Raw genomic sequence first — 27,379 nt, 5'->3', positions numbered from 1 at the left:
GAAAATAATATTTTTTATTGAGCCAAAGTTTACCTCCTCCAAACTTTCACCCATGGGTTTAGTTCCTACCTCCTTAGCTGCAGGGAGGAAATCTACTCAGATAGTCCTTCAAAACACTGACATTGCGTCCTTTCTTGATGTCACTTCTTTCAGGTTAAACATGAATAAATCATATATTATATGTATTTCTTTATAAATCTATATCTATACTATATGTATGATGTCTAGATCCTTCAAAATTCTTCATGTATTTGTCAACTGATACAGAAACCAGAATTGAAAATATTCTTGAGCTGTCCCATCAGTGAAGAACACCATGTAGCTAGCCCCTCCCTTCTTTGAGCCAATGTAAGTCTATTAACTAAGCCTAAGTGTGCATTGGCCATTTTGGAAGCAAAACACTTGACTTTGTTTATCTTTTCCTTGTAAATAATCCATGCCCTCTCACCCTCATCTTGACCTTCCCTCCTGAGAATTTTTTTAGAATAATAATTGTACAGAGTCTTCCCCAACCCAGTTCAGTTGGAGCTTTGAATCTAACATTCAAAATGTATTTATTTCTGTCACATTTCGTGCTCTTCGTTTTGACCTCTTGTTGGAGTTCTCTTTGAACTTTGATCTTGTCATCTGGCATAGCTTTTGTTTCCCCCCATTTTCAATATCTGCAAATTTGATAAGAATGTAATCTATTTTCATCCAAGGCTTTAATAAAATAAACAAGACAGGGGGTCAAGAACAGAGCTCTTGGGCAAACCATGTAGGTCTGGTCATTTCACAATATAAAAAAACTCCTGCCTGTGCTTTTTATTCAGCCCCTGGAGGGAGGAGTGGTGCAGGAAGAATAGGATGTGCTCACTGACAGTGATAAGCCTGACCTAACCAGAGCCCAATGTGGCATGTTGTCCAGCAGCTTCAAATCAGGTTATACTTCGGGGAAGATGGGTCACATTATGTCACATCCAGGAAGAGTCGTTACTGTGACGATGGCAAGTCTATAATGTTTTCCTGCTTACGGAGTTTTTCTCATATTTACAGACTCACAAATATGAAATGATATAAGTTGCCAGTGAAGATTTTGGGCTTAGGGCATGAAAAATTAACAGCAGAATTTAAAGCAAATTATCCTGTTAGTGAAATTCTAGGTGGACTGGAGAAGAAAGTAACCAGAGAGGGGGAAGCTAGTCAGGAAGCTGCTGAAGTTATCCGAGAGGTAAGAAGGCTAAGAGCTTAGACAAAGACAATAGTGAAAAGTAGAGAGATAAAAGACACATGTGGCTCAGAAGAGCTATAGAACATTGTCACTAAAAATGGATTTGAGGAGGCTGCGGGAGGGGCAGATCTAAGATAACTTCCTGCATGTTAAATCTAGAAGAATGAAGGCACAGTGGATGGCAACAAGGAAACTGGTGAGTGGATCTGATTTAGGGCAGGATTAGTTTTATTGTTTTTATGAGTGACTTAATGGTAATAAGAGTTAAACTAACTGGGCCGAGCGCGGTGGCTCACACCTGTAATCCCAGCACTTTGGGAGGCCGAGGCGGGCGGATCACAAGGTCAGGAGATCGAGACCATCCTGGCTAACACGGTGAAACCCCATCTCTACTAAAAAAAAAAAAAAAATTACAAAAAATTAGCCAGGCGCAGTGGCGAGCGCCTGTAGTCCCAGCTACTCAGGAGGCTGAGGCAGGAGGATGGCATGAACCTGGGAGGCAGAGCTGGCGGTGAGCCCAGATCACGCCACTGCACTGCAGCCTAGGTGACAGAGCAAGACTCTGTTTCAAAAAAAAAGAAAAGAGTTAAACTAACTGGTAGATGAGAGCGGGTGTCTGAAGAGTTACCACCTGCTATATTCAAGTAGAAAATTAAATGGCCTGTGTGTGGCATGGCAGAACTATAGGATCACAGTAGCTGTCAGCACCGCTTGGTTTTCTAGCACATAGGTCTATTGCAAGATAATTCATTGATTGAACCAAAGATCACTTAACTTTGCAGATCCATTTCAGATGTTGTAAATAGCAAGTATGATTATACAATCTTGGAAATGGAGTTTGGCTAAATAAGATATGTCTAAATAATGGAATGTGTCGTAGGAATACAATTTTGGACATCTTATTTCACCACCAGCAAGTATTTTGTAAAAGCTATCTACTATTTAAATAGAATAGCCTTTCTACATTTTTTCCAATGGATACGCAATGTATAGTCCTTCTACCCCACACTCCCATACACACACCAAAAATATGAGTGCAAGGAGAGAATGAAAAGATATTAACTTGAAGCCCCATTAATCAGCCTTTGGAGAAGACCCCGTTATTAAGCTCTTGATCATCATCATCACCAGACATTCATTAAGCACCTCATTGTGTTTATGCAAAGTATAGACACATGGGCAAAACCCACATGGGCCTGCCCTCTCTGGGCACATAGACCCTTCATGCAAGAACTCAACAGAAAATAATGTAACATGACCAAATAAAAGTGCTGAAATGAGCCCCTCTTCAATTACATTAGCAGTGCCTCAGCTATCCTATTTTATTAAGGAATGAAATCCCCATATAAGTAAATTTTTCTAAAAACAAGAGCTTACCTACCCAGGCATCACAACAACTTCTGCCTTTTCAGTCTCCATACAAATTTTCTGTGCCTAATGCACTGGGTGGCTACGGGTCACTGTTATGAACTGCCGTTGTTGAATTCAGTGCTCTCAAAAGTCTTTGTCTGCTTTTTGCCTTTCAGTCTGTATTTTGTATTGAGCTGTTGGCAGTTGCTTTTTCTGCTCTTCTTGTGCCTGCTCCCAGCTGCTCTCCCAATTCACTTGTAGTTTGTTACTCCAAAACATCTTTGGGCCAGGGGAAAATGTTAACCAAGATTGTCATAAATTGTAAATGAAATTAGTCAGTTTCCAGTTCTGAGTGGGGCTATAAAGAGAAAGTCATCACTGTATGGTGGAGACTCTCAGGTGCTACTTTGAGTGTTTAAAATGTTTTATTTGCTCACTTCTGCATTCTAGACTGGACTCTGGGAAGTTGAGGTTGAAGAAACACTGACCTCTGGGTAAGGGAGGGCATGTTGCCATGTTGCTCTATTTACACTATTGCAGATTAGGTCACAAATTAATTTAGGGATAGAAAGCAAAGTCTCATATTTGAAAAGTGGAGACTTCTATAATCAATCTGACAAGATAATAATTTAGGGCTGGGCATGGTGGCTCATGCTTATAATCCCAGTGCTTTGGGAGTCTGAGGCGGGAGGATCGCTTGAGCCCAGGAGTTTGAGGCCATTCTGGAAAACATAGTGAGACTTCCATTTCTACAAAAAATATAAAGAATTAGCCAGGCATGGTGGCACATGCCTAAAGTCTCAGCTACTTGAGAGGCTGAGACAAGAGGATCACTTAAGCCTAAGAGGTCGAGGCTACAATGAGCTGTGTTCATGCCACTGTACTTCAGCCTGGGCGACAGAGTGAGACCCTGTCTCAAAAACAAAATTAGCTTAACGTGACGTTATGAAAATAAAGATATTCTATACCGATCTTGAGTGCCTTCTTCAAAATATACACAAACACATAAAATATTTTGTTAATTTCACTGCAGGCCACTTTCTTAAACCAGAGCCAAATGGTTTTCATTTCACTAACTGGGAATACTGTCGTATTCAATGCTTCTGAAAAGTGCTATCCCCAGTAAGTCCCAGCATGGTGCCCAGGAGAGCCAAGCACTGCAGAGGAGGCTAGGCACACCACTCTGGATAGAGACAGAGAAGGGAAAGAGTCACTTTGAAAATCACAACTTTTATTACTGAAAGCATGATTGGCTCACTGCTTCCGGTTTTCTGTTAAGCTTCTTGATGGTTACTTGTGAGTCCTTATCAGTAGTCAGGTGGGCTTTTCATGTGTCCGGCAATATGTAGCTTTCTTTTCTTTCTTTTCTATTTTTAGATTCTTCTAGGTATGTTCATATAGATACTCTCCTTTCTCCATGCCACGTGCTATTTTAAAGAAAACATAGCAAGATTTAAAAATTATGATAACTTCTAGATTGGCTATTTTGAAATGTTATAGAAATGGTTTGATTACAACCCCATTAAAAAGTGGGCAAAGAATGAGCACAGATGCTTCTCAAAAGAAGACATTTGTGTGGCCAAGAAACATGTGAAAAAAAGCTCAACATCACTGATCATTAGAGAAATGGAAATCAAAACCACAATGAGATACCAACTCATGCCAGTCAGAATGGCGATTATTAAAAAGTCAAGAAACAACAGATGCTAATAAGGCTGTGGAGAAATAGGAATGCTTTTACACTGTTGGTGGGAATGTAAATTAGTTCAACCATTGTGGAAGACAGTGTAGTGATTTCTCAAAGACCTAGAACCAGAAATATCATTTGACCCAGCAATCTCATTACTGGGCATACACCCAAAGAACTGTAAATCAATCTATTATAGATACATGCACGCATATGTTCACTGTAGCACTATTCACAATAGCAAGGACATGGAATCAACCCAAATGCCCATCAATGATAGACTGGATAAAGAAAATGTGGTACATATACACATGAAATACTATGTAGCCATAAAAAGGAACAAGATTATGTCCTCTGCAAGGACATGGCTGGAGCTTGAAGCCATTATTCTCAGCAAACTAACACAGGAACAGAAAACCAAACACCGCATGTTATTTATAAGTGGGAGCCGAACAGTGAGAACACATGGACACAGGGAGGGGAACAACACACACTGGGGCCTGTCAGGGTGGTGGGGGGCAGGGGGAGGGTGAGCATCAGGGTAATTAGCTAATACATGCGGGGCTTAATATCTAGGTGATGGGTTGATAGGTGCAGCAACCCATGTTTACCTCTGTAACAAACCTGCCTGTCCTGCACAGGCATCCCTGAACTTAAAATAAAATTAATTTAAAAAAGAGATGGTTGATTAAAACCACCATTCAGATTTCCTTTAGTAATGTCAGCAATAAGAAAATCTATTCTGCTGGAAAATTAGAATAGTGTGTGTATCTCCTTTTATCTGTCTTTAGTACATTTGTGCAGAGTGCCCAAGAACACAACATTCCCATTTTATACACGGTTAAACTAGAACCCAGGGAGGACCAAGGGCTCAATGTCATGCTGGGATATGGATAACAATATGCCGAGGCTGTTTAGAAGGTACAAGACTTGTAGTTTAATTAAGCAAGAGGGGTTTGGTGGCAGCAAATTAAAGTGTACCTACAGAGGAGTAATTTACAAGAGAGGAACAAGTCTAAACAAGTAGATAGGTTTCCAAATTCTAAAGGCAGGTGATAAGTGTGGATATATTAACAAGCAAAGCTGAAAATCACTCTTAGGGATGGGAGATGTTATGCTGTTTGCTGGCACAAGTGGCTCTAGGGCTTTTGGATTGTCATAGCCACATAGAGGTCCAAAGACAAATTCTGCTCCTCAATGAGACAAGAACACAGATACAAAGATTTGCTCATCATTGATCCTACTTAAGGGGCATGCTGAAACTGAACCTAATATTTCTAAGTTCGTTGCACAACTTCTTCCATAAAATTATGAAGTGACTTGCAGTATTTGAAAAGTCTTTCTCTTATCTTAGAAAAATTGTTTCAAAAAAGATGAGAGCATTCAATTCTAAAAAGGATTCTGATAACACCACAAAAAGAAAAAACTTTTGAGAAAGTTTTTTTCCTCCCGAGCAAATGGTTTTTAAATTACTTTTGCAAATGCTTGCATAATCAGTATAGGGAATATAGAGTTATTAGGAAAACATAGCAGGTATTTCCAACACATAGAAGCACAACATGCTTCTCTAGGAAGAGACAAAGATGATATATTTATGTAAAAATTGAATTAAAGCCAAATTTAGAAATTAATCAGTCTCTTCCCCCAAATAAACACCTTAAAAATACTTTCTAGAGCAGTAACAGTCAATATCACCTTGGGATGTTGAGGTGAAATTCATCTTAAATAATAAGATTGCCATTGCAATGGTGATGGGGAAGGGGAGACATGCTATTTATGGATTGGCTACTTTGTGTTTGGGGTTTTGTTTCATTCCACATTTAAACTTCCCAACAACCCCATAATTGAGGAAATGTTATTTCCATTTTACAGATGAGGAAGGCACGGTTTTGAGAAGTTAAGCAGCTTGCCCAGCATCACACAATTATTCATAATGGCAGTGCCAGGATCCAGCGCTGAGCTTTTTTTCCCTAAAGACATAGCTCTTTCCAGTATCACACATTGTCCCCTCCCCACCCTTAACTGAGAGGGTTTTATTATATTTGAAGGAAATTGGGCATTGAGCATAGTTTGATAAGTGACTATTCACCAAACTGAGATACAGATTTTGCCTCGTGAATAGAAATGACAGTTGATTCCATTTATTTCATGAACAAGAAAGGGAAATTCAGCAAGACATTTTCGGCTGAATTCATAAGGTATTTCCTTGCTTTTTAAAAAAAGTTTCACCTTAGTCTCTGTAAAGCTTTTGGCTACAACAGCATTGATTAATAAAAGGTGGTTTGAGGACCCAAAGGCTAAATATATTTGATTCTTTCTCTTTTCATTTTTTTGTTGTTGATTCATATATTGATGGACATAGATTTTTTTTAAGTCCAATGTGCCATTCTCACTCATTCTTATAAGCACATTCTCCTTTTTCTGACATAACATTGATGCAAACATTACCATGTACACATCTAACTTTTTATTATCTATAATAAGGGCCACCAAACTTTATCTGTGATGGGCCAAAGAGTAAATATTTCAGGCTCTGCGGGCCATATGTTCTCTGTTGCAACTACCCAACTTGGCTATCACAGTGAACAAAGCAATGATAGAGAAGAGTAAACAAATGAGCATGACTGTATTCCAATAAAACACAGAGCAGGCTGGATTTGACTCAAGGATGTAGATTGCTCATACCTAATCTAGAATATACAAATTTGTTTACTAACATAAATTAAAAAGCAATCCAGATCCGTCTCTGGATTGTCATGAAGAGTTATTTGCTAGTGTACCCTGGAAGATGGAGAAATTATAAAGCTCACGTGAGGTCTGATATATAATTCATATGCAAAAAACTGCATTTATTTAAAGTATACAGTTGATGAGTTTTAACAGGGCTTACATCCATAAGACCACCACCAATCAAAATACAGACCATCTTCATCATCTCCAAAAGTGTCCTTGAGATCCTTTGCAGTCCATCTCTCCCTCCGGCTCTGGCCCTAGGTAAGCGCTGATCTGATTTTTGTCTCTATACATTTGTATACATTTTCTATAGTTCTGTATAAATGGAGTGAAACAGTATGTACTCTTTTGTGTCTGGTTTCTTTCATTCAGAATACCAATTTTGAGACTCATCCATGTTGTTGCATGTGTTAGTAGTTTGTTCCTTTTTATTGCTGAGTAATATTTCGTTGTAGTGTGGATATATCATGGTTTGTTTATCCATTCACCAGTTGATGGACATTGGGTTGTTTCCAGTTTTTTGATATGCTATCAACATTTGTGTACAAGTCTTTCTGTGTACATATATTTTCATTTCTCTTCAGTAAACTCTAGGAGTTAGGATTATTGGGTCATGTGTTACACGTATATTTAATTTTGTAAGAAACTGCCAGTTGTCCAAAATTGTTTACCATTTTATGTCCCCATAAGATCATACGTGAGTTCCAGTATCTTCAACTTTAAGTTGTCAGTCTATTTTATCTTAGTCATTGTAATAGGTGTGTAGTCATTTCTCATTGTGACTTTAATTTTCATTTCCCTGATGACTAATGATTTTGAGGATATCTTTATGTATGTGTTGACCATTTGTAGATCTTCTTCTGTGAAGTGTTTGTCTGAATCTTTTTCTTTTTTAGTATGCTATTTATCTTATTATTGAGTTTTAAAGAGAGCTTTATATATACAAAACATGTCTGTCATATTGTATGTATTACAAATATTTTCTCTCAATTCCTGTTGTGTATTTTTTCTTAGTAGTGACTTTCAAAGGGCAAAAGTTTCAAATTTTCAGCAAGTCCAATTTATCATTGTTTTCTTATAGTTCTTTGTGTTTGTATCTTATCTTTGTTCAATCTTTGCCTATCCTCAAAGTTGTGAAGATTTTCTTCTATGTTTTTCTCTAAAGGATTTAGAACTTTAGCTTTTACATCAATGTTCATTATTTACTTTAGTTAATTTTTGTGTATGGTATCAGGTAAGGATCAGGATTAATTCTTTTCTATATAGTCATTTAATTGTTCTAACACCATTTGTTGAAATGACTTCCCTCCACCCCCATTGGCATTTTTGTCAAAAAAAAAAATCAATTGACCATGTAAGTGTGAGTCTATTTTTGACTCTTTTCTGTTCCATTGATCTGTTTGTTTATTCTATCTTCAATACCACACTGTCTTTGTTATTGTGCCTATATAGTACATCTTGCAATAAAGTAGTATAAATCCTCCATTCTTTTTGAATTACTTTGAAAATTCTGGAAACTGTGTTTCCATGCAAATTTTAGAATTAACTTGTCCATTTCTTCAACAACAGCAAAAATACATGCTGAAATTTTGATTGGGATTGCTTTGAATTTATGGCCCAATTTGAGAAGAATTAACATCTTAATAATACTGGAGTCTTTCAGTCTATGAGCCTGGTATATCTCTGCATTTCTTCAGACCTTTTAAAACTTCCCCCAGCAATAGTTTGACATTTTCACCGCAAAGGTCTTATACATTTTATTAGTTTCTTGGGGCTGTTGTAACAAATTACTACAATATGGGTTGTTTAAAAACAGCAGAAATTTATTCCTTAGTTTAAGAAGCCAAAAGTCCAAAATCAAAGTGTGGGCTAGGTTGATTCTTTCTGAAAGCTCTGACGGAGAATCTATTCCATGCCTCTGTCCTAACTTCTGGTGTTGTCAGCAATCCTTGACATTCCTCAGCTTATAGACACATCACTACAATCTTTGCCTCTCGCTTCTCATGTTCACATGACCTTCTCCTTCTGCGTTTCAGTGTTTCCTTTTCTGTCTCCTATAAGAACAGTGTCATTAGATTTAGGGCCCATCCTTATTCAAGATAAGACCTTTACCTTAATTACATGCGCAAAAACCTTTTATTCCAAAAAAAAGTTCACATTCTAAGTTCGAGGTAGACATATCTTTTGGGGGACCCAATGCAAATCACTACATTAATATTTTTGAAAATTTACTTCTGAATGTTTTATGTTTTATAACGATAAGTGGATTTTTTTTAGTATTTTATTTCCTTTTATTTGCTGCTACTATTTAAAAATATAATTGACTTGTGTGTATTAATCCTGTGTTTTGGTGTTTTACTAAATGCAGTTATTAGCTCTAGTCATTGTTACGTAGATTCCCTTAAGATGTTCTGGTTACGTGAACAATTATGCAGCTTACAAATAGAGGCAGTTTTACTTCTTTTTCTATTTATGCTTTTCTCTCTCTCTCTTTTTTTTTTTTTTTTTTTTTTTTTTTGCTTCATTACAATGACTAAGATAGCCAGAGCAATGCTGAATAGATGTGTTAAGAGCAGGTGTCTTTGCTTGGTTCTCAATCTTAGGGGAAAATTATATTATAGTTCACCATTAAGTATGAAGATAGCAATATATTTTTTTGTAGAATGTTCTTTATCAGATTGAGAAAATTCCTCTCTGTTCCTGATACGCTGAGAGGTGGGTTTTTTATTTTAAACATCATCAATAGGTGTTGAATTTTATCAAAGTTTTTCTTCATGTATTGAAATAATGATATACTTTTTCTCATTTATTTTATTGATATTATCAAGTATGTTGATTGATTTTTGAATATCAAACCAAAATTACATTCCTGGAATAAACCCTAGTTGGTCAGGTTGTATTTATTTTTTATTTTTTATTTTTTTGGGGGGGACAGAGTCTTGATCTGTCACCCAGGCTGGAGTGCAGTGGTGTGATCTCGGCTCACTGCAACCTCTGCTTCCCAGGTTCAAGCAATTCTACTGCCTCAGCCTCCCGAGTAGCTAGGACTACAGGCATGTGCCACCATGCCCGGCTAATTTTTGTATTTTTAGTAGAGACAGGGTTTCACCATGTTGGCCAGGCTGGTCTCGAACTCCTGAGCTCGTGATCTGCCCACCTGGCCTCCCAAAGTGCTGGGATTACAGGCGTGAGCCACTGTGCCTGGCCAGGATATATTTTTTGTATGTTGTTAGATTTGATTAAAATCTTGTTAAGGATTTTCGCCTCTATGCTCATGCAGAATATTGGTTTATAATTGTTATGTAATTTTTTGCCTGATTTGATAAAAAAAAATAAGTTGTCAAGAATGCCCTGTTCCTCTATTTTTTGAAGAATTTTATAAGACTAGTGTCATTTTTTACTTGAATATTTTGATTCAAATCACCAGCGATACCATTTGAAGCTAAAATTTTCTGTGTGGAAAGGTCTAGATAATGAATTGAATTACCCTAATAAATATAGTGCTATTTAGGTTTTCTGTTATATCTGTGTCAGTTTTAGTAGGTTGTATTTTTCAATGAATTTGTCCATTTTATCTAAGTTACTAACCTAGTTATTTTTGTATATCTAGCCTAGATATTTTCTCCTCTGTGAAACCTTCCCTGACACTACCAACAAAAGTGATTTCTTGTCCTTCGAGTTACTTCTTTACTCAGTATCATTTGTTCTCTCCGTCTTCTGTTGAAGTTTGTTCACATGTCTCTTCCTGTACTAAATTAAGGGCCTAGGCTGGGCGTGGTGGCTCACGCCTGTAATCCTTGCACTTTGGGAGGCCATGGCAGGTGGATCACCTGAGATCAGGAGTTCAAGCCCAGCCTGGCCAACATGGTAAAACCTCATCTCTACTAAAAATACACAAATCAGCTGGGCATGGTGGTGGGTGCCTGTAATCCCAGCTACTCAGGAGGCTGAGGCAGGAGAATCACCAGGAAGCAGAGGTTGCAGTGAGCTGAGATTGCACCACTGCACTCCAGCCTGGGTAACAGAGCAAGACTCTTGTCTCAAAAAAAAAAAAAAGAAGAAAAAAAAAGAAAAAGAAAAAAAAAGTAAGGGCCCTGGAGTTCAATAATTGCGTCTTATACATCTTTGGGTCTTTGCCACCTTGTATGGTGCCTGGCATATAATTAGATTACCCCTTCTCCCAAATGTTTAAATAACCAAATTATTCCACTTAACATTGTCTAATGTATAGTGACCCAGCATGTTTCTAGCTTTCTCAGTAGATTATGAGTATCTTTTATAAAAATAGTATGCATTATTTGTTCTTCATATTCCTTCTATGTCTCACATTATAATAAATTTTAAAAACTGTTAAATTGAATAGATTTGCCAGAAAGTACAGAAAATTAGTATTCTATAAACTCAAAGAGAAGAGGCCAAATAGAAATCTGGAAAGCATTCATCAATAAAGAGAGGAAAAAAACATTGCAAAGTGCTTATTATATACCAGATCTTGTGATAATTCCTTCCCACATTAATCTCCCAAATAATTGGGCAAAGAAGATATTACGGTCCACATTTTACAAATAAAGAATCTGATGTTCACTAAGGTTAAGTACTCTGCCCAAGTTCAGTTATTAAGCAGCAGACTTTGGTTTGAAATCTATATTGAATGATCCCATTATCCACATCCTTGGTCTCAGTTTTACTTTTATGCATTCAGTTTTCCACAAGACACTTGATGGAATTTCCTATACTACCTATAAATTTTGCTATAGTAGAGCATTCTGTGTTCCCTCTGATTGAATGTTACAGGCCCCTCTGTAAATTTAGGAAAGTTCCAAAGTGTTCCCTGGTTACTTGTTCTGCCTCTAGCATGAAATGTACAGAAGTAGCAGAGAAGATCCAAACCAGACTTTGCTCTCAGAGTAGGCTGCATAACTCCCTCTTGTCTTCCCCACTGGTCTACATCAGTCTTTTGTCTACAACCCTGACTTTTTAAAAAATGGTATTGGATGCTACCATTATGGTTATGGTTAATTGGGGGCATCATTGGTGCCTGAGTTTCTACTCAAATAACATAAGGGAAATGAAGAGACCAAGGCCATGATGACTCAAGCAATCTCCATGGCTTGGTGGTAAAGGAGTGAATCCTTCCTTACAGCTGATCTTGCCTTGTATATGTCACATATTGGTCCTGATTAGAAAGGTCTATTGGCTAATTTGTGCAAGACACATTCCTTCTCATTATACCATGATACAGGCCATGTGAAACACCGGATTCAATCTTATAGCCTCTCTGCTGCTGCTAACTAAGAAACTTCTACTTTTAGTGTCTTTTCTCTCTCAACACAAAAATACTCTGTAAGTCACCCAGATCTGGGTTGCCCATGATTACCAGGCTTTTCCCAATTAGAAATGTGACTCATGTTCCATTTTACCAATACATCTCAGGCACAGAACTAGCAAGGAAAGACAAAATTAAAGTTTTTCTGTAATTCCAGCCCATCAATTGAAACAAGATGTTTCTGAACTTTTCCCAATGTGAAGAACAAAAAGTAATAGCATTTTATTTATTTATTTGTGTACAACACTGTGGTCAGGAACTTGTTGCTTCCCCAGGGAAATTGTTTGCAAGCATCACTGAGAAGAGAACTTAACAATTCACATTGATCATTCCCTGTGGTCTGCCATGGCGAGGGTGATACTTTCATGTTTTATAAGCACCAGACAAGAGAGCTGGATCAATTTTCTCTCTCGATATTCTAGTCTCTGTTGGAACGACTCCCTCAGGCATTAGCAGCTCTGGGTTCTTTCTAAAAAATAAAGTAAGTACTCTTAGGTCTGTTTACAGTAAGGGACAAGAAGTCCGAAACGTATCCCTGCCTTTTACGATTCAGAAATCAACATGGGGATCTTTCCTACTTTTAGGCAGTACATACAGCTTCGCTGTGGTCTGTGTGTCAAACTTACTGAGAGGAGGACATTGTGGAGACTTATTGTTAATTAGCAATGCTTATGCATGCAAACCTTGGTCAGATGATGTTGTGTTTGGAGAGAAGAGAGAAGAGAATTGAATAAGTACGTGACCCCTTGGAAGCTGTTTTCAGTTGAGGATTTTGGTGAGTAGCCACTTGAAATCAAGGGAAATTCCATGAATAGTAGGAGCTGGGAAGAAAGGAAGAGGAGGAAGTATCCCACCACTTTTTTCTTCCCATCTAACACCGTGCTTAGGCAAAGCATAGTCCATGTGAGATCTGTCTTATAAAAACTTGCTGAATAAAGCGAATGGAAGTTAAATTTTGGACTTTCTTCCATAATAGCTTCAAATTGTGGTGACTTTGTTGCCTCTAGAGGGCTGGGAAATACATTTCTTTGAGATCCTAGAATCTGAGTGTGTGCTCTACACAGGATGGATAGAACGAGCCTCTGGCAGTTCCATTTTTCCAGAGGCAAAAGCATGCCTGCCACTGGAGCACTCTTGGGTTCCAACAGAGAACCTGTGTCGCCTAAGGAAACGGTGCTTTCTCTTACAAGGTACAATCTTGGCTCCTCTGCTATGAAGCGGGATGTTCCCGGACATGTGCTTCAGAGACCTTCCTACTTAACCAGGATACGAGTTACATTGTTATGCAATTCCTCTGCTGAGGCCCTGTAAAAGGAGTGAGTTAGGACAGATACAGCAAGATATTAGGACAGATTTCCCCCATTATTTAGGCTGCACAATACAGAAGGAAACTTGATTTCAGCAAGACCCAATTCTTAACAGGCTTTTCTACCCACTTTTACCAATAACTTTTCCAAATTTGGTTCAAATTGTGCAGAGAAACAATAAAATTTTTAAAAAGGATAAACTGACTAGTTAAAAGTAAATGGCATTTAATTAAAACAAAGCTTGCAAATTCATGAAAAAACAAAAAGCCATGTGAGGTAAACCTTAGGGCAGCGTACAGTGCCACTGTCCTTTGCAGTTTTGAGTGTATTTCATTTGTACATTGGAAGTAGATATTTGTCATATTATTAACAATTACTGTACTTAATTGTACACTCAGCATTTGGCATCAGAATAATCTTGTGTAGTCACAGGGTTTTCATTTTCTTTCTGTATTTTTTAAGCATGTTTCTGAGTGGTGGTTCACATAAGCTTCCAATTTTAAATAACACAATCCATTTATTTCACTAGGCGTCTTTATTTGCTTAAAGTGAAGAATCACAGATTGTCATTGTGTTGCAAATAAGTCTAACCTTTCTTTCCCTTTACAAAAACAAAAACAAAAAACAAAAAACAAAAAAACCTGTGGATGCTAAAAAAGGGAACTGAAAGAAATAGAAATTCCAGTAATCTTTTATGAACTCTGTTATTAGAGTGAGTAGAACTAAATCTGTGGGGAAAAAAGGAAAAGGAAATGGAAAAGGTGTTTTAGAGCTTTTACTTTAAGCCACTCCAGTGTCCCCTTCTCTGCTTTCTTTCCACTACCCTGACCCATACCTACCCACAGTGAGAACTGAGCCCGCAGGGCAGCTCAGAAGCTGGGAGGAGAGAAAGAGTGAGGATCTGAGTTATTTTTCCTCAGTGCTCTTAAAAGCTCCAGGCAGAAAAGACCCTGCCTGTAGAACCTCCCTTTTGCATTTCTCAGTTGCATCGGAGAAACTCCTAAATTGCATCAGTGATCCTGAAGCTGTTAAAGAATTTTCTGTAGAAGAAAGGAAAGAGAAAGAGAAAGAAAAGGCAAAAACTTAATCATGCCTGGGATCTTTTGAGGTAGAAAAAACTGACGAGAAACAAACTTTCCTTATATTCTGGTGTGTTGGAAAACAGTGGAGGGACTGTTTGCCAAAATGTCTTTGCAGTTCTCAAAGATGGCTGGCCAAATCATAAGAGAATACGCTTCGGTTCGTGTAGTTCTGAGTCCAGCATTGTGAGTAAAGCACAGGTTTCAGCTGTAAAGAAATCTGCTGTCTAGAAACCATGGGAAGTATGTCATCCTCTCTTTTCTTTACCATGTAGAGATCCTTCATGGATATCCTGTTCTTTGAAGAAAATTTTGTTTAGGAAGTAAGAAAAATATAATTAACATGGCCCTAAAGAAGCAAAGCTCTTTATTTTCATTTTCATTTCCTTTTGCTTTTGCATTGAAGAGTTAAGACAACATTTCAGCAGAGAAATGTGGAGAAGGGTAAAGAGAAATCAATAAAGTTATTCTGTGACTTTCCCCAGGAGGGAGCAGTGTTAATCGAGAATGGCTTGCTTGGCTATATATCAAGTCCGAGGAGAGAGCAGCAGTTGATTTTGAAACAGATTTCCCAGCTAGACTGGAAGAGATATAAATAATACTTATCTATCATATACATATAGACATATATATACACACATACACATTACACATACATACACATATATACATACACATGTATACATATAATTTTTACAAGAATGGTGTCTATGTGTGTGTATATACACTATTATAAACATTTAAATATAAATTATATGTATTATATATATGTGTGCGTGTGTGTCTTTGTGTGATTTAAAAAGTAGATAAGAATAATTTCTTCAGATAATTGGTAACACCAGACAAAATTCTTCTAATAATATTTCATATATATTGATCTGGGATCGTTTTACATTTTATAAGTTTCTCTCAAAAGTTTTTTGATTACTAGAGAAGGAAATTAATATGCAAGAGCCTCAAGTGACAGACAATGGAATGGAAACCAGATTTCTTGACCCAAGGCCAGCGAAAGCATCTTGATCCAGGAAATCTTCTAAGGAACCTCTCTGGGTCATTCATGCAGTTACTTTTTCTAGCAATAAACATTACAGAAATTTTGAGCAGGTCTGATTGCAGCAGAGATCATGAGACTGGAGCTGGCTCTGGGGCTGCCCAGTTTTATTGGGCTGTGGCACCATGCTCATTGGAAGCAGTGGTGATTTCTTTGTTGACAAATTCATACAACATAATTGGGTGGGAAGTTGGCTTCGCCATCACAGTGTGGTCTTGAATGAGTTATCTATCTTTTCTGGGCTTCAGTTTTCCTTTCTATGAAATGGGATGAATAATTCTTCTCCCTTCACAACAACATGCTTTCTTGTTGCCCAAAAACCTTGTCTAATTTTCTTGGTTCCATTCAAGCATCGGGAGATGTGTAGATAGCTAAATGGGAATCCCCTTTTCATGACCCAATCTGCTATGATGCATTTCACCATGCTGAGACTCTTCATATCTCTCTTCTCCCATTGTGTATATTCAGACTCTATTTTTTTTCAACATCAGCTAAGAGGCTCTATTTATTTTCTAAATCCAAATTCCCTCTAAATCCTAGCTGTGAAGAAAATATTCTTGTAAGAGAATGGAATCTAGACAGAGAGAGGAACTATGCAATTCTAGAATTTCCCTGGAGGGAACTTGAGAGTTCATCTAGTGTAATCCTCTCATTTTATAGTTGAGGGAGCTAAGGATCTGAGAGGTGAAATGTCTTGTCCAAGGTCACTGTGACAAAGCTAAGTGGAGAACCTATGTCTCTTAACTTGCAGTTCTATATTCCTTCCATTGGGTCATGTGTCTTGGGACCACTAGAACCAGAAATAGAAAATGAAGTTGAAGTAAGCAGACCAGATGAGGATATGTCAGCCTTTGGTTTTCCCCAGGGCCAGATTCCAACTCTGTGTGCATAACTCAGTGGCAGGACTTTAGCATCTTCATGAAGGATGGAAGATTCATACTGAACACTCTTTTTTTACCCCTTCCTGTCCCATTAGACCCAGCCCAGAATCTGGATCTAATTGAGCTCTCACTTTTCCTTATTTTGGACATGGTTGTGCTTGTACTTCATCTTATAGCTCTTAAATTTTATCTTCACATCGACCCACTCATTTTATATTCCACATTTACTGAGAGCTTACTGTGTGCCAGTCATTCTATAATGGGCTAGAGATACAGGGAGACATATCTCTCTGTGTCTTAATTACAATCATAATGCAACATGTCCTGTGCATGGTGTTCTTACAGTGCTGATGGAGTGCTGAGGAAGGGGAGACTGACATCACTGAAAGCAGACAAGGAAGACTGAATGGATCATGTGATAATTCTTCTGCTTTTATTCCTCCGCCCCCTTTATTATCAGGGCAGAGAAGTTCATTTTATGCATTGGTATTTTCTAGGTTAAGCGCTCCCTGTTTTTTTTTTTTTTTTTTTTTTTGGTTGTTTTTGGTTTTGTTTTGTTTTTTTGAGACAGAATCTTGCTCTGTCTGCCAGGCTGGAGTGCAATGGTACAATCTCGGCTCACTGCAACCTCCGCCTCCCAGGTTCAAGCGATTCTCCTGCCTCAGCCTCCTGAGTAGGTGGGATTACAGGCACTTGCCATCGCACCCAGCTAATTTTTGTATTTTTTAGTAGAGACGGGGTTTTGCCATGATGGCCAGGCTGGTCTCGAACTCCTGACCTCAGGCGATCCACCCACCTCGGCCTCGCAAACACTCCCTGTTTTTAACAGAAGAGAACTAACATGTCTAATTCTTCCCTCCCTTCCATGCCCACCGCCAAACTTTAGCTACCTCACCAGTTCTTCATGAATTTCCTTAACGAAGCTAATTTACCTGTACTTCAAATAATTCTTACTGCTCTGTGGAAAGCAAGGCACTGGGGCTCAGACATATATTCATATGTAGAGTAATTGAGGTGAACATTCTGGTCATCAGTTATTTCCTCCTCTAGTTTGGTTCTCCAATCTCTTTTGTCTGTTTACTTTCTTTTTAAAAATGCATTAGGAGACAGACATGATGGTGCTCACCTGTAGTCCCAGCTACTTAGGAGACTGAGGCAGGAGGATCACTTGAGCCCAGGAGTTCAAGGCTGCAGTGAGCTGGGATCACGCCACTCCACTCAAACCTGGGCAGTGAGACCTCATCTCTAAAAGGAATAAAAATAACATTAAAAGACATTGACAGGTAGACTCCTAACTATTTATTAGAAGCACCAAAATCACTGTTCACATACTAAACAGAATCTAAACAACAACCAGATTTTCTTTTTATTTTCAAAGTATGTTTTTTCCTTTCTTACCTTGAAACTTTTCTTACTTTTCCATAAATTATAAGGTGTGGATTTTGGTTAATTCAACTCATGACAGGAAAGGAAAATCATCAATTAAAGATTCCTTTTGTGAGTTCAATCTGTTGATTGGTCTGTGCTCCATAATGCTACAACCTAGATTATATTAAATTTCCGGAAGAGTGCAGAATAAACAATCATTTGTAAAGCACCTGTTATGCAGCAGACATAGTGGTAAGCATTAGTAGAATCAAAATGAACACATGTCCTCATTCAGTACGTGTAAGTATCATGCACAGTTAAGCATATAGACCCATAATCCCGTAAATCAAACTGTCCAGAACTGGGCTAGGTAGTCATGATATCACAGTGAATGTTTAAAGGCTTGGCTGGGTGCAGTGGCTCGCACTGGTAATCCCAGCACTTTAGGAGGCCAAGACCTTAAGATAGTTTGAGGCCCGGGGTTTAAGACCAGCCTGGGCAAAGTAGTGAGACCCTATCCCTACAAAAAGTAAAAACATTCGCTGAGCATGGTGGCGCGTGCCTATAGTCCCAGCTACTTGGCAGGCTGAGGCTGGAGGATTGCGTGGGCCAGTGAGTTTGAGGCTGCAGTGAGCCATGATCATGCCGCTGCACTCCAACCTGGGTAACAGAACAAGATTCTGACTCAAAATAAAAATTAAGACAAAAAATAAAGGCTTAAGAATGTGAAAAATATTTACCCACCTCCCCCAGATTTTGGAGTGCAGGTTGGTTGCAAACTGTAGTTGGTTTGCTCGGTGCTGGCCTGGATTGGAATGTGCAATGGATTTTCACAAAGGGGAAAGCAGCAGACCCCAGAAGGTGAGCCTGGCTGCCTTCGACATAGTTTCTGTGGTATTCACGTCACTGCTATTTGTGGCAGGGAGACTCCTTGAGAAGTGTAGAATGTGCCGAATTTAAAGTCTCTGAGGTAGCAGTTTCCACCTTTAAAATATTTCTTGGCTTCTCCAGAGTGCCCCCTACTCATTGCTCTCTATTTAAATATCAGTGGGAATTCTGACACTACTGCTGCACCTTGGACCCAAAAATATGTCTCAAAATATGTTTCTGTATTCCTTTAATTTTATTTCTGCACACTCAGCACTTTTGACACGCTTATCTATTTTATAAATGCTCAAGTAAACTAATCGCATCTTGTTGAAGCACTTCCTTACTGTGCTGTCATCAGTTAATTATGGGGGAACCAAGATGCACAGGGTATGATTATTATTAATGACACCTCAGATTTACACAAACCCACTCTTTGAATGATTTTGAGGCAGTTCATACATATTAGCTCATTTTTCCTCACAACAGCTAGATTGAATGAAAGACCTAGATTCTATTCTTGGTGCTATAACAACCTTCTTAGGAAAAGTATTTAGTCATTAATTGCCTCAGTTCCCAACTATGAAACAGGAATCATGATATAAAAATATTTGCTTCTCCCTCTCCCTATCCTAAACCTTTAGAATCTTAGTAGCTTAAAAAATGTAAAAATCTGAAGTCTGAAAGTAAAGAAGTGTGTCTTGACTTTTTGAACATTAATAAAAATTTGAACAGCAATATTGGGAGTATGACTGGAAACCCTGAAATCTGAATTATTAGGTTTGGTGCAAAAGTTACAAAGTTTTAAAATTTGGTGCAAAAGTTATAAAAATTTACCATAAATTTTTATGGTAAAAACCACAATTAATTTTGCACCAACCTAAGACAATCTAATTCTACTTAGTGGTGAGTCATTGCCCTATCTACTTCTTGCCTATGTATTGGAAAATACTTAGAGATCCGGAGGTGGTGAGTACTGCAAAAGGAGCCCTATCTTCAAAAGAGCATTAATTTGGTCAGCAAAGATATCCCTAGGAACCATGGCATCAATAAGACCTGATTTGAGATGAGAACAGTCTCAAATCCAGTCCTATTAATGCCATGGTTCCTAGGCATCAATAAGATGTCTCTTTACTCTTCCTCCACCTCTTTTCTTTCCCTCCCAACCACCAGACTATCTGTAGCAGTTTCAAAACAATACAAACAACTCCAGAACAAGTCCCTGGTCTGTATCCTTGCTTGAATATCATCTCTAGGTTCTTGGCCTTACAATCGCAATCTTCAAAAGTTCCAGGGGTGAAAAATATCCCTGTTTGCTTGCCAGCCTAAACCTAATGACTGAATGGCAGGGAACCTAGACTGAAATAGCATTTGGCTCTTAGATGACATCCTCCAGCCAAGAATAATGACTTTTATAATGTCAGGCTCAATCCGCTTAGTGCACAGGTAATAGGCATCTCACCTTAGAGAGGGGAATGGTCTCTCGTTCCCCCTGTCTCTCTTTCTCTCTCTGTTTTCCAATTGTTAGACAGAAGCTTTTCTCCTTCACCTTCTTAAAACCCAAAGGCTGCTAAAATGTACTTCCTACAAATTGGTAGAGTTGGGCCCCAATGCAATCAATAGGCCATAGATTACCTTCCAGAGAGCTTGACAAACCACCTGGGCCCATCAGATAAGCACCAGCTCTTCTGTGGAGTTAGGATGGAAGCCAGGAAAGGTCCTCTGAAACTCAACCAATGAGGTACAAGGAGGCAACAGAATTATTTTATATATTCATATCAATAAATATCACTAAATATATACTGAAGGATTAGCTCAGCATTGATTTCTCCCCTAATATCCTAAGATACTAATGAAAGCATTTTTTTAACTAGGCAAAAATCCAAGTATTTTGCCTGACACTACTTAGCCTGACACTTGGAAAGGATGTGGATTTCGGGTATAAAATCTGCCAGATGATTCCCTTTGAGACCACTTGAGCTATAGAGTGCCTGTACCAAACACTGCCCCCTACTGGTCTAGAGCCTCATTGCTTTAGGAAAAGGGCTTTGCTGACCAACAGGACTAACTTCCTCTTCCTCTTCCTATGATGAGTAGTAAGAAATATTTTTGCCAGTTAGTGAAAGACTCTTGCTGAGGGAATTTAGATCGTCTTTATCTTAAGTACATTTAGAGTAGAATGATGTGTACCCAGCCAGCTTTGCCTTGAGAAATGCCAGCAATCCCCAAAGGATACAGTTTTAGAAACTGTGTTCTAGGTTAACATAATGAATATTATCCCAGCCTAGTACAGATAGTAACATATTTGTAACCAAAGTCAGTCAACGCTAGTGGAAAACAGAATGGAGTCCATGATATTCCCCTGCTTAACTCTATTCAGAGACAAGAACTGCTCAGATAAAGAATAGGATAGAAGCTAGCCTGCCAAGGGTAGCCATTATACATACTTAAATATTCTTTCCTTAGGCAAAATAAAGAATTGCCTAATCTTTCTTCAGAATATACATTATGAAACCCTAGAGTCATTTAGGTCATATGATCATGAACCATTTCTATCTTCTCAACCTCTTTTTCTGAAATGAGGGCACCCTGAGCTGTGTTGCTTATCTCAGATCTGGATTTAGCCACACACTCTAAAGTGTAAGAGCTCTCCCTCCTCATATGTAGCCCAAAATAGTCCTTCACAGCCACGCCACCCTGGACAGTTTATCACTTGACATGACCTCCTACTCTACCGATTGGAGAGATTTCAGACAGAGCTTAACTGGCTTGAAACAGAAACAGCATGACTTCAGAACATATAGGATGAATTAAACAGACCAATGTTCTAGTTTTCAGAAACACAAACGTGACTGTAAGTGGGACCTCAGCCAGAGTACAGTCTTAGAAAATAAGGTTGCAATCCACCATTTATTAAATTCCACGTTTATGTGGCATTTTATGAAGCCTTTTTAAGGGTTATTTAGGCATGAATATTGCTCTCTCAAAATGTTACAATCAAAGCCATCTTAGCATAAAAATGTATTCTGAAACGATTTGGTGAGCTCCTGCTGTGTAACAGGTGCTATGCCATGTACTGGGGATACAGAGAGACCTTGTCACAGCCTCTGTCTTTGTGACCTTAGAGTTGGGAGATGGAGTAGTAAAGTACACAGATTGTGCCAGTACTACGGCATCACTTCCTGTCCTCCAGCTAAAGAAATTTCACTGTCCAGCACAGTGTCTGACATAGAGTTAAGTAGTCAGTAGTTATGTACTAGATAAAATCAGCAAAATGAAAAGAATGAATGAATGCTAAGATAGTGTAAGTATAGGGTGATATGGAAAATACATAGAAGAAGAAACTAAACTAGTTTGAGGAGACTAGCTGCAGAAAGTGACATTTACACTGGGACAGGAGCCAAAGAGTACATTGATGCAAAGGAAAGACCATGAATTAGACCTGAGTTCAAATCCTAGCAGTGCCACCCATGAGCTGGGCAATTCTAACTATTTCAAACCTCATTTTCTGCATCTGTAAAATACTGATGATACCTTTTAAATGCTGTTTTGGGGACCAAATGAGATATTAGTTACCTGTGTCTGACACAGAGAAGACCTTCAATGATATGTATTAGAGGTGTCACAGAGAATGGACTTGCAACATGAAAGCAATGAATATCTAAGTAGTAAGGTTAAGAGCACAAATATTGTAAAGAATGAATAGCAATAATAAGCTTAAAATCATGATGGAAATAAAAGAGAGGTGCTATAGAAGTTTTTAACCCCTAAGCCCAGACAAGGGTGGAGGGAGGCAGATGATTTATAGGAGTTTGCCATCCTCTTCCAATCCATTCCAGAAGGCTTTTGTATTTAGCTTTCAGCTGCAGAACCATGTGGCCCTGCCTGTCCCATTCACAGTATGGTAAATACTTTTTCAGATAATCAGATAATCTTAGGGTATTGTGACTTAACTGCTCAGCATGGATGCTTGATACAGACTATATGTGTGTGTGTGTGCATGCGTGTGTGTGTATGTGTGTTTGTGTATGTTATTTTCTCTGTAAGTTCTTGCCACAATTAGCTTTCATTGCTTTTACCCTGAATATTTTCAAGTATACCAGATTCCTTTCTTCTGTTCTTCCTTCCACCCATGTGCATCAGGCCCCTTCCTGCTACATTCACATAGTTAGATTATTTAACACACATGTACACACCTGCTCTCTGCTGGCTTCAACTCTTTTTAGGTGAGATTTTAGGACATGCCTTGAGATGCATTGGAGTGTCAGATACATTGAATATTAATGCAGGGGAGGAGAAGGGAAAGATGCTAGCAGCTGACTTTTGGTTTGGGTTTTCGGTCCTAATATGAGGCAAGACATGGCAAAAAAAAAAAAAAAAAAAAAGTGTCAAACAAGAGAATGAGAGGGGCCAAAGAAACGAGGTGGTGGTGGCCAGACATGAAAGAAAGTACAAGACAAAAACATTTAAGTTTGAAACAGATAAAATTTGGAGAAGGGAGAACTAGCAGTGTTTAAGATTCCGATGTGGGAGGGAAAGCCATTGATTGGGACTTTGAAACCATGCCAGGAACCAAGAGCCAGGGGTAGTGGCAGAGGGAACGGCCAGGTAGGACAATTAAAACGGAAATCTGGCTCCTTACAACACAGCATGGAGCGGGGCTACAGAATTTGCTGCAGTGGGAGGTGGGGCCAGTCTGGCACAGTCTGTGGGTTTGAAAGGAGCTGGGCGGGTTGGAGAATGCCAGTCAGCCTTTGTAGTTCTGAGCTCAGAGAGGGGGTGACACGTACTGGGCTTCAGGTCAGAAGCCTGGCTTGGGTGGCTTTTGGAGAAATTTTCCCTCTGCTCCCAAACTCTTAAAAGGTGCTCATCACACCACTGGCCTCCAATCACAGCATAAGCACGTGTCCCAAAGGCCGTCCTCCAGCAGAGATTTCGGCAGTGGTACCTGTTGGCTGGCTCATGGGGTCCTTTCCTTTTTCCATTCCCTGGAAGCCGTCAACTGGACTGAATACAACATCTTTGCATCTTTTTCTTCACCCTCCCCACATGCTTGCATCTCCCAGACTCCTAGGGTTAATCCCCAGGACAACCTTGCTTTGAAAGAAAAAATGTGGTGAGCCTACTTGAAGATTTGGATTCCAAGAGGCCTCTGTCTGTCCTGCCTCAGCCAGAGCCAGACAGCCAGCTCAAGGAGATGGGCATTTACAGAGAAAGCAGCAGTAAGTTTTTGTTGTTGTTGTTGTTTGTTTTCAAGGCTTGGTTGTTCTCCAGAATTAGGTCCCTGAAAGCATGGGATTTTCTTTTCCTTTTTTTTTTCTTTCCTTTCTTTTTTATTTTCTTTCTTTCTCAGCAAAAATTAATAATACCCCCTTCTCCCCCTGAGAGTGAGTCATAAAAGCAATTAAACAGTTGCTTCTTCATTGCTGCTCATAACCTGGGTTAAAGTTATCTGAGGTTGATCTGTGTGTGCCTATTCTCAACATTGTAATATTTTAAAATGTATGTGCATTTGTTACAATAATCTGTGCTGATAGTTCTCCTCCAGAATCAATGCTATGTAACTGGCAGATAGATTGTCATTATGCTGAATTTGTCCCAGGACTTGCATAGATATCTTCTTTGGAGGTTTTTGTGCTTATTTGCTGCTCATGAGAGAGAAGGATAGAAAGACTTTGGAAGGAGGGTGTAGTCCAGCAGATTCGGCTTCCTCCCAGCCCATCAGTGACTCCTTCTTCCTGCTCCTCCTTTTCTTCTCCACTTCTATCCCAGTTCAGTTCCTCAGATCCAACCAGAGCCAGCTGTCAATGAAATACCTTCTGCCTTTCTTTTCTATTACAGCGCGGGTTAGACTCTGTCAGGTAGGAAACTACTCCCCATAATCAAACTCATTATGTTTGTGATCTCAGCGTATTTGCAAACTTAGACGTAGACCAGACCATAACACTTACCTTCTCTATTTCTCCCATTCTGGGATTTTTAGCCAAGGTAATAATAACAATAATAATACTGTATTTAGAAGGCCTCTAGCAATATTTCATCTTCTGAGAGTCTTACAGATGTTAACTAATTAATCTTCACAACACTCCATACAAGAGAGGTAAATATTATTACCCATGATAGAAGATACATATATATATATGCTAAGGACAGCAAACTAGTTCACTTATTTATTATGGTTCACTTGATATAGTAACTGGTATTTTTAAAACACCCATCGTAGATACAATAATTAGAGATGTGCTTTTGTTAACAAAGCCACTACCCACTTCTAGCGTACCCTTGGGTACTAAATAATTACCCACTTTGTGTGGTTATCTAGCTCACTAATTACCCACAGAAATTGGGGTCAGGTGTTAACTGCTTGAAATAAGTATCCTCCAAAGACATCGCTGAGTTGTATAGAGAAAATGATGTGTTCGTAGCAAAACTTTCATAAGCTATATATTTGTATATCTTTGTAAGCAGAGTGAATACAGGCAAGGGCAAATTAGCTTATTATGTGAAAATCATGCGGAACTATTGTTGCAAATATAGAGAGGTTTAAAAGAGTCTTGGGAAATCTCGTCCTCTATTTACCCTTCCTTTTGAAAATGGGTGCAATGACATGATTCCCGTAATCTGGCCTTCATATAGAAGTACACTAAGACAATTGATGATTCTGGTTAGGAATGATTCATTTTGGTGTACAGGGAGGCACCCAGTGAGTCAAAGACTTTTTTTTTTTTTTTTAACAGCTCCACCCTTCATGATTATTCTAGCGTGTTTCTTTTTTCTCCATCAGTCTAGTGAAAACACCCTGTTAGCCAAATCTGAAAAAGATTCAAACCTAGTCACCAACTCCTGGCAACCACCTCTTTCTCCTTCCCAATAATGACAAAAAGAAAAAAAAGTATTAAAAAAAATCCAACACTCTCTTTTTGCCTTTAGCTGTTATGCGCTCCTCGCCCTTCCTCTCTACTTCTCTCCTCTCCCTTCTTCCTCTCTCTGTGTCTTCTTCTTATTTGTGCACTTTCTTCTCCCTTTCCTTGGCATCCAGGCGTGCTTCTGCAGGTCTCACAGTCAGAGACAAAGCACAATTGTGTCTGAGTTGAGCACAAAGAAACTATCTTTTAAAAACACTGACTTGGAGGAAACCTGCATCCTCAGATACCTTTCTCCCTTTCCTTGCTATTTACAGAATCTGACATTATATTTAACACCACACTGCCTGTTGTCTGCATGATTCTAGGCAGGAAAATTGGGTTAGAATCATAGCATACCCACTGTGTATATAGATAGGTAGAGACCCTAATTTTTGGCAGATCCATGTCTTAAAGGACCATTGCGTAGCAGAGCTTTAAAAATGAGTGCCAACAGAAATGATAGGAGATGCTCCCCCAGTCAACTTATGATGTCTTCCTTTTTTCTTGTGCCTCTTTTTTTTTGTCATCTGAAATATTACTTGTCATTATTGGGGAACTTGAGGCTGATCGATGAAGTGTATATGTGTCTGTCGGACATTTGAAGAGGAAAAACATGCTTCAGGAATAAGGAAAATGCCTGCAGTGAAAGCAAAGGGTCAGGATGAGCTTCAGTGACTGATGAGTTCATTTCAAAATCCAAGGGCACATAGATGGTAAATTAGTACATATGGCAAATACAGTCAACGAGCAAACCCCAGCCACTGGAAGGAAAGGGAATTTTAGCTCTGTAGTCATCACATGCCGGAACAGAGAGTCTACATATCTTAAATGTAGATCTGAATCATTGCTCTTTTATCTCACTAAATGCTGATTGCAAAGAAATGTTTGGGCATTGTTGACTTTCTGTCCATAAAGAAAAGCCACCAAGATTCACAAAATCCATCACCTGCACTCACACATGCATGTGTGCTTGAAATTCCCCTAGGATGTGAAACAATTAGGCAGAGAACTGCACTGTGGTCTCCGTTCCTCACTTCTTTCCCTCCCTGTTTTTCCTTTTCGAAAATGTGATACCTGATCTCTAGGTCTAGCGGGCTGAGAAATTTTTTGTATTTGTGTAATACAGTGTCTGGCCTTCCCCCTGACCTGCTGATGTATTTTTGGCCTCATTAGTAGTCAGGGAGATGCCTTAGTGCATCCAGCACTGCAAGTCAGGGATGAGACACACTTTACAACAGAGAGAGGGAGCAAGCGAGAGAGGATATTAGAAGAGAGGCTTGTCTCCAAGATATGGAAGGAAGTGAGAAATGACAGGGCTGCAAGCTTTGTATGTAGGAGCCCGGCAGGGCGGGGGAGCGGCGAGGAGAGCCAAGTGGATTCTCAGAAAAGGGGGGAAGCCATCGAAGAGCTAAAGGTGATTAGAGGGGGATATTGATTTCTTATTCTGCCAGAGATTTAGGCAGGCATGCGAGGAATCTGCACCATGGATGGCAAAAGGAGACCCGTTGCCTCCTGTAACCAGACACTCGGGCTTTCCAGGAGCCCAGGGAGCAAGCCGAGAAGAAAGGGGGCAGTGTGGTCTAGGAAATTCAACTTGTCGCTGATTTGTGCCTGA

The 27,379-nt window shown here is 39.0% G+C and overlaps 1 protein-coding gene across 1 annotated transcript; it reads left to right on the top strand.

Moving 5' to 3' along the window:
* Positions 1–889: 889 nt before the first annotated feature.
* Positions 890–13,617, top strand: BLID (BH3-like motif containing, cell death inducer). Its single transcript, XM_032165898.1, is given in 4 exon segments — positions 890–986; positions 1,086–1,210; positions 13,283–13,433; positions 13,436–13,617. Coding segments are annotated over 4 exon segments (555 nt in total).
* Positions 13,618–27,379: the final 13,762 nt, after the last annotated feature.

Source organism: Hylobates moloch, unplaced genomic scaffold, assembly GCF_009828535.3.
Source record: "Hylobates moloch isolate HMO894 unplaced genomic scaffold, HMol_V3 SCAFFOLD_11, whole genome shotgun sequence".
Classification (NCBI taxonomy): Eukaryota; Metazoa; Chordata; class Mammalia; order Primates; family Hylobatidae; genus Hylobates; species Hylobates moloch.
Note: the sequence above shows the minus strand (reverse complement) of the source record. Positions and strands in the feature narration are given on the sequence as shown.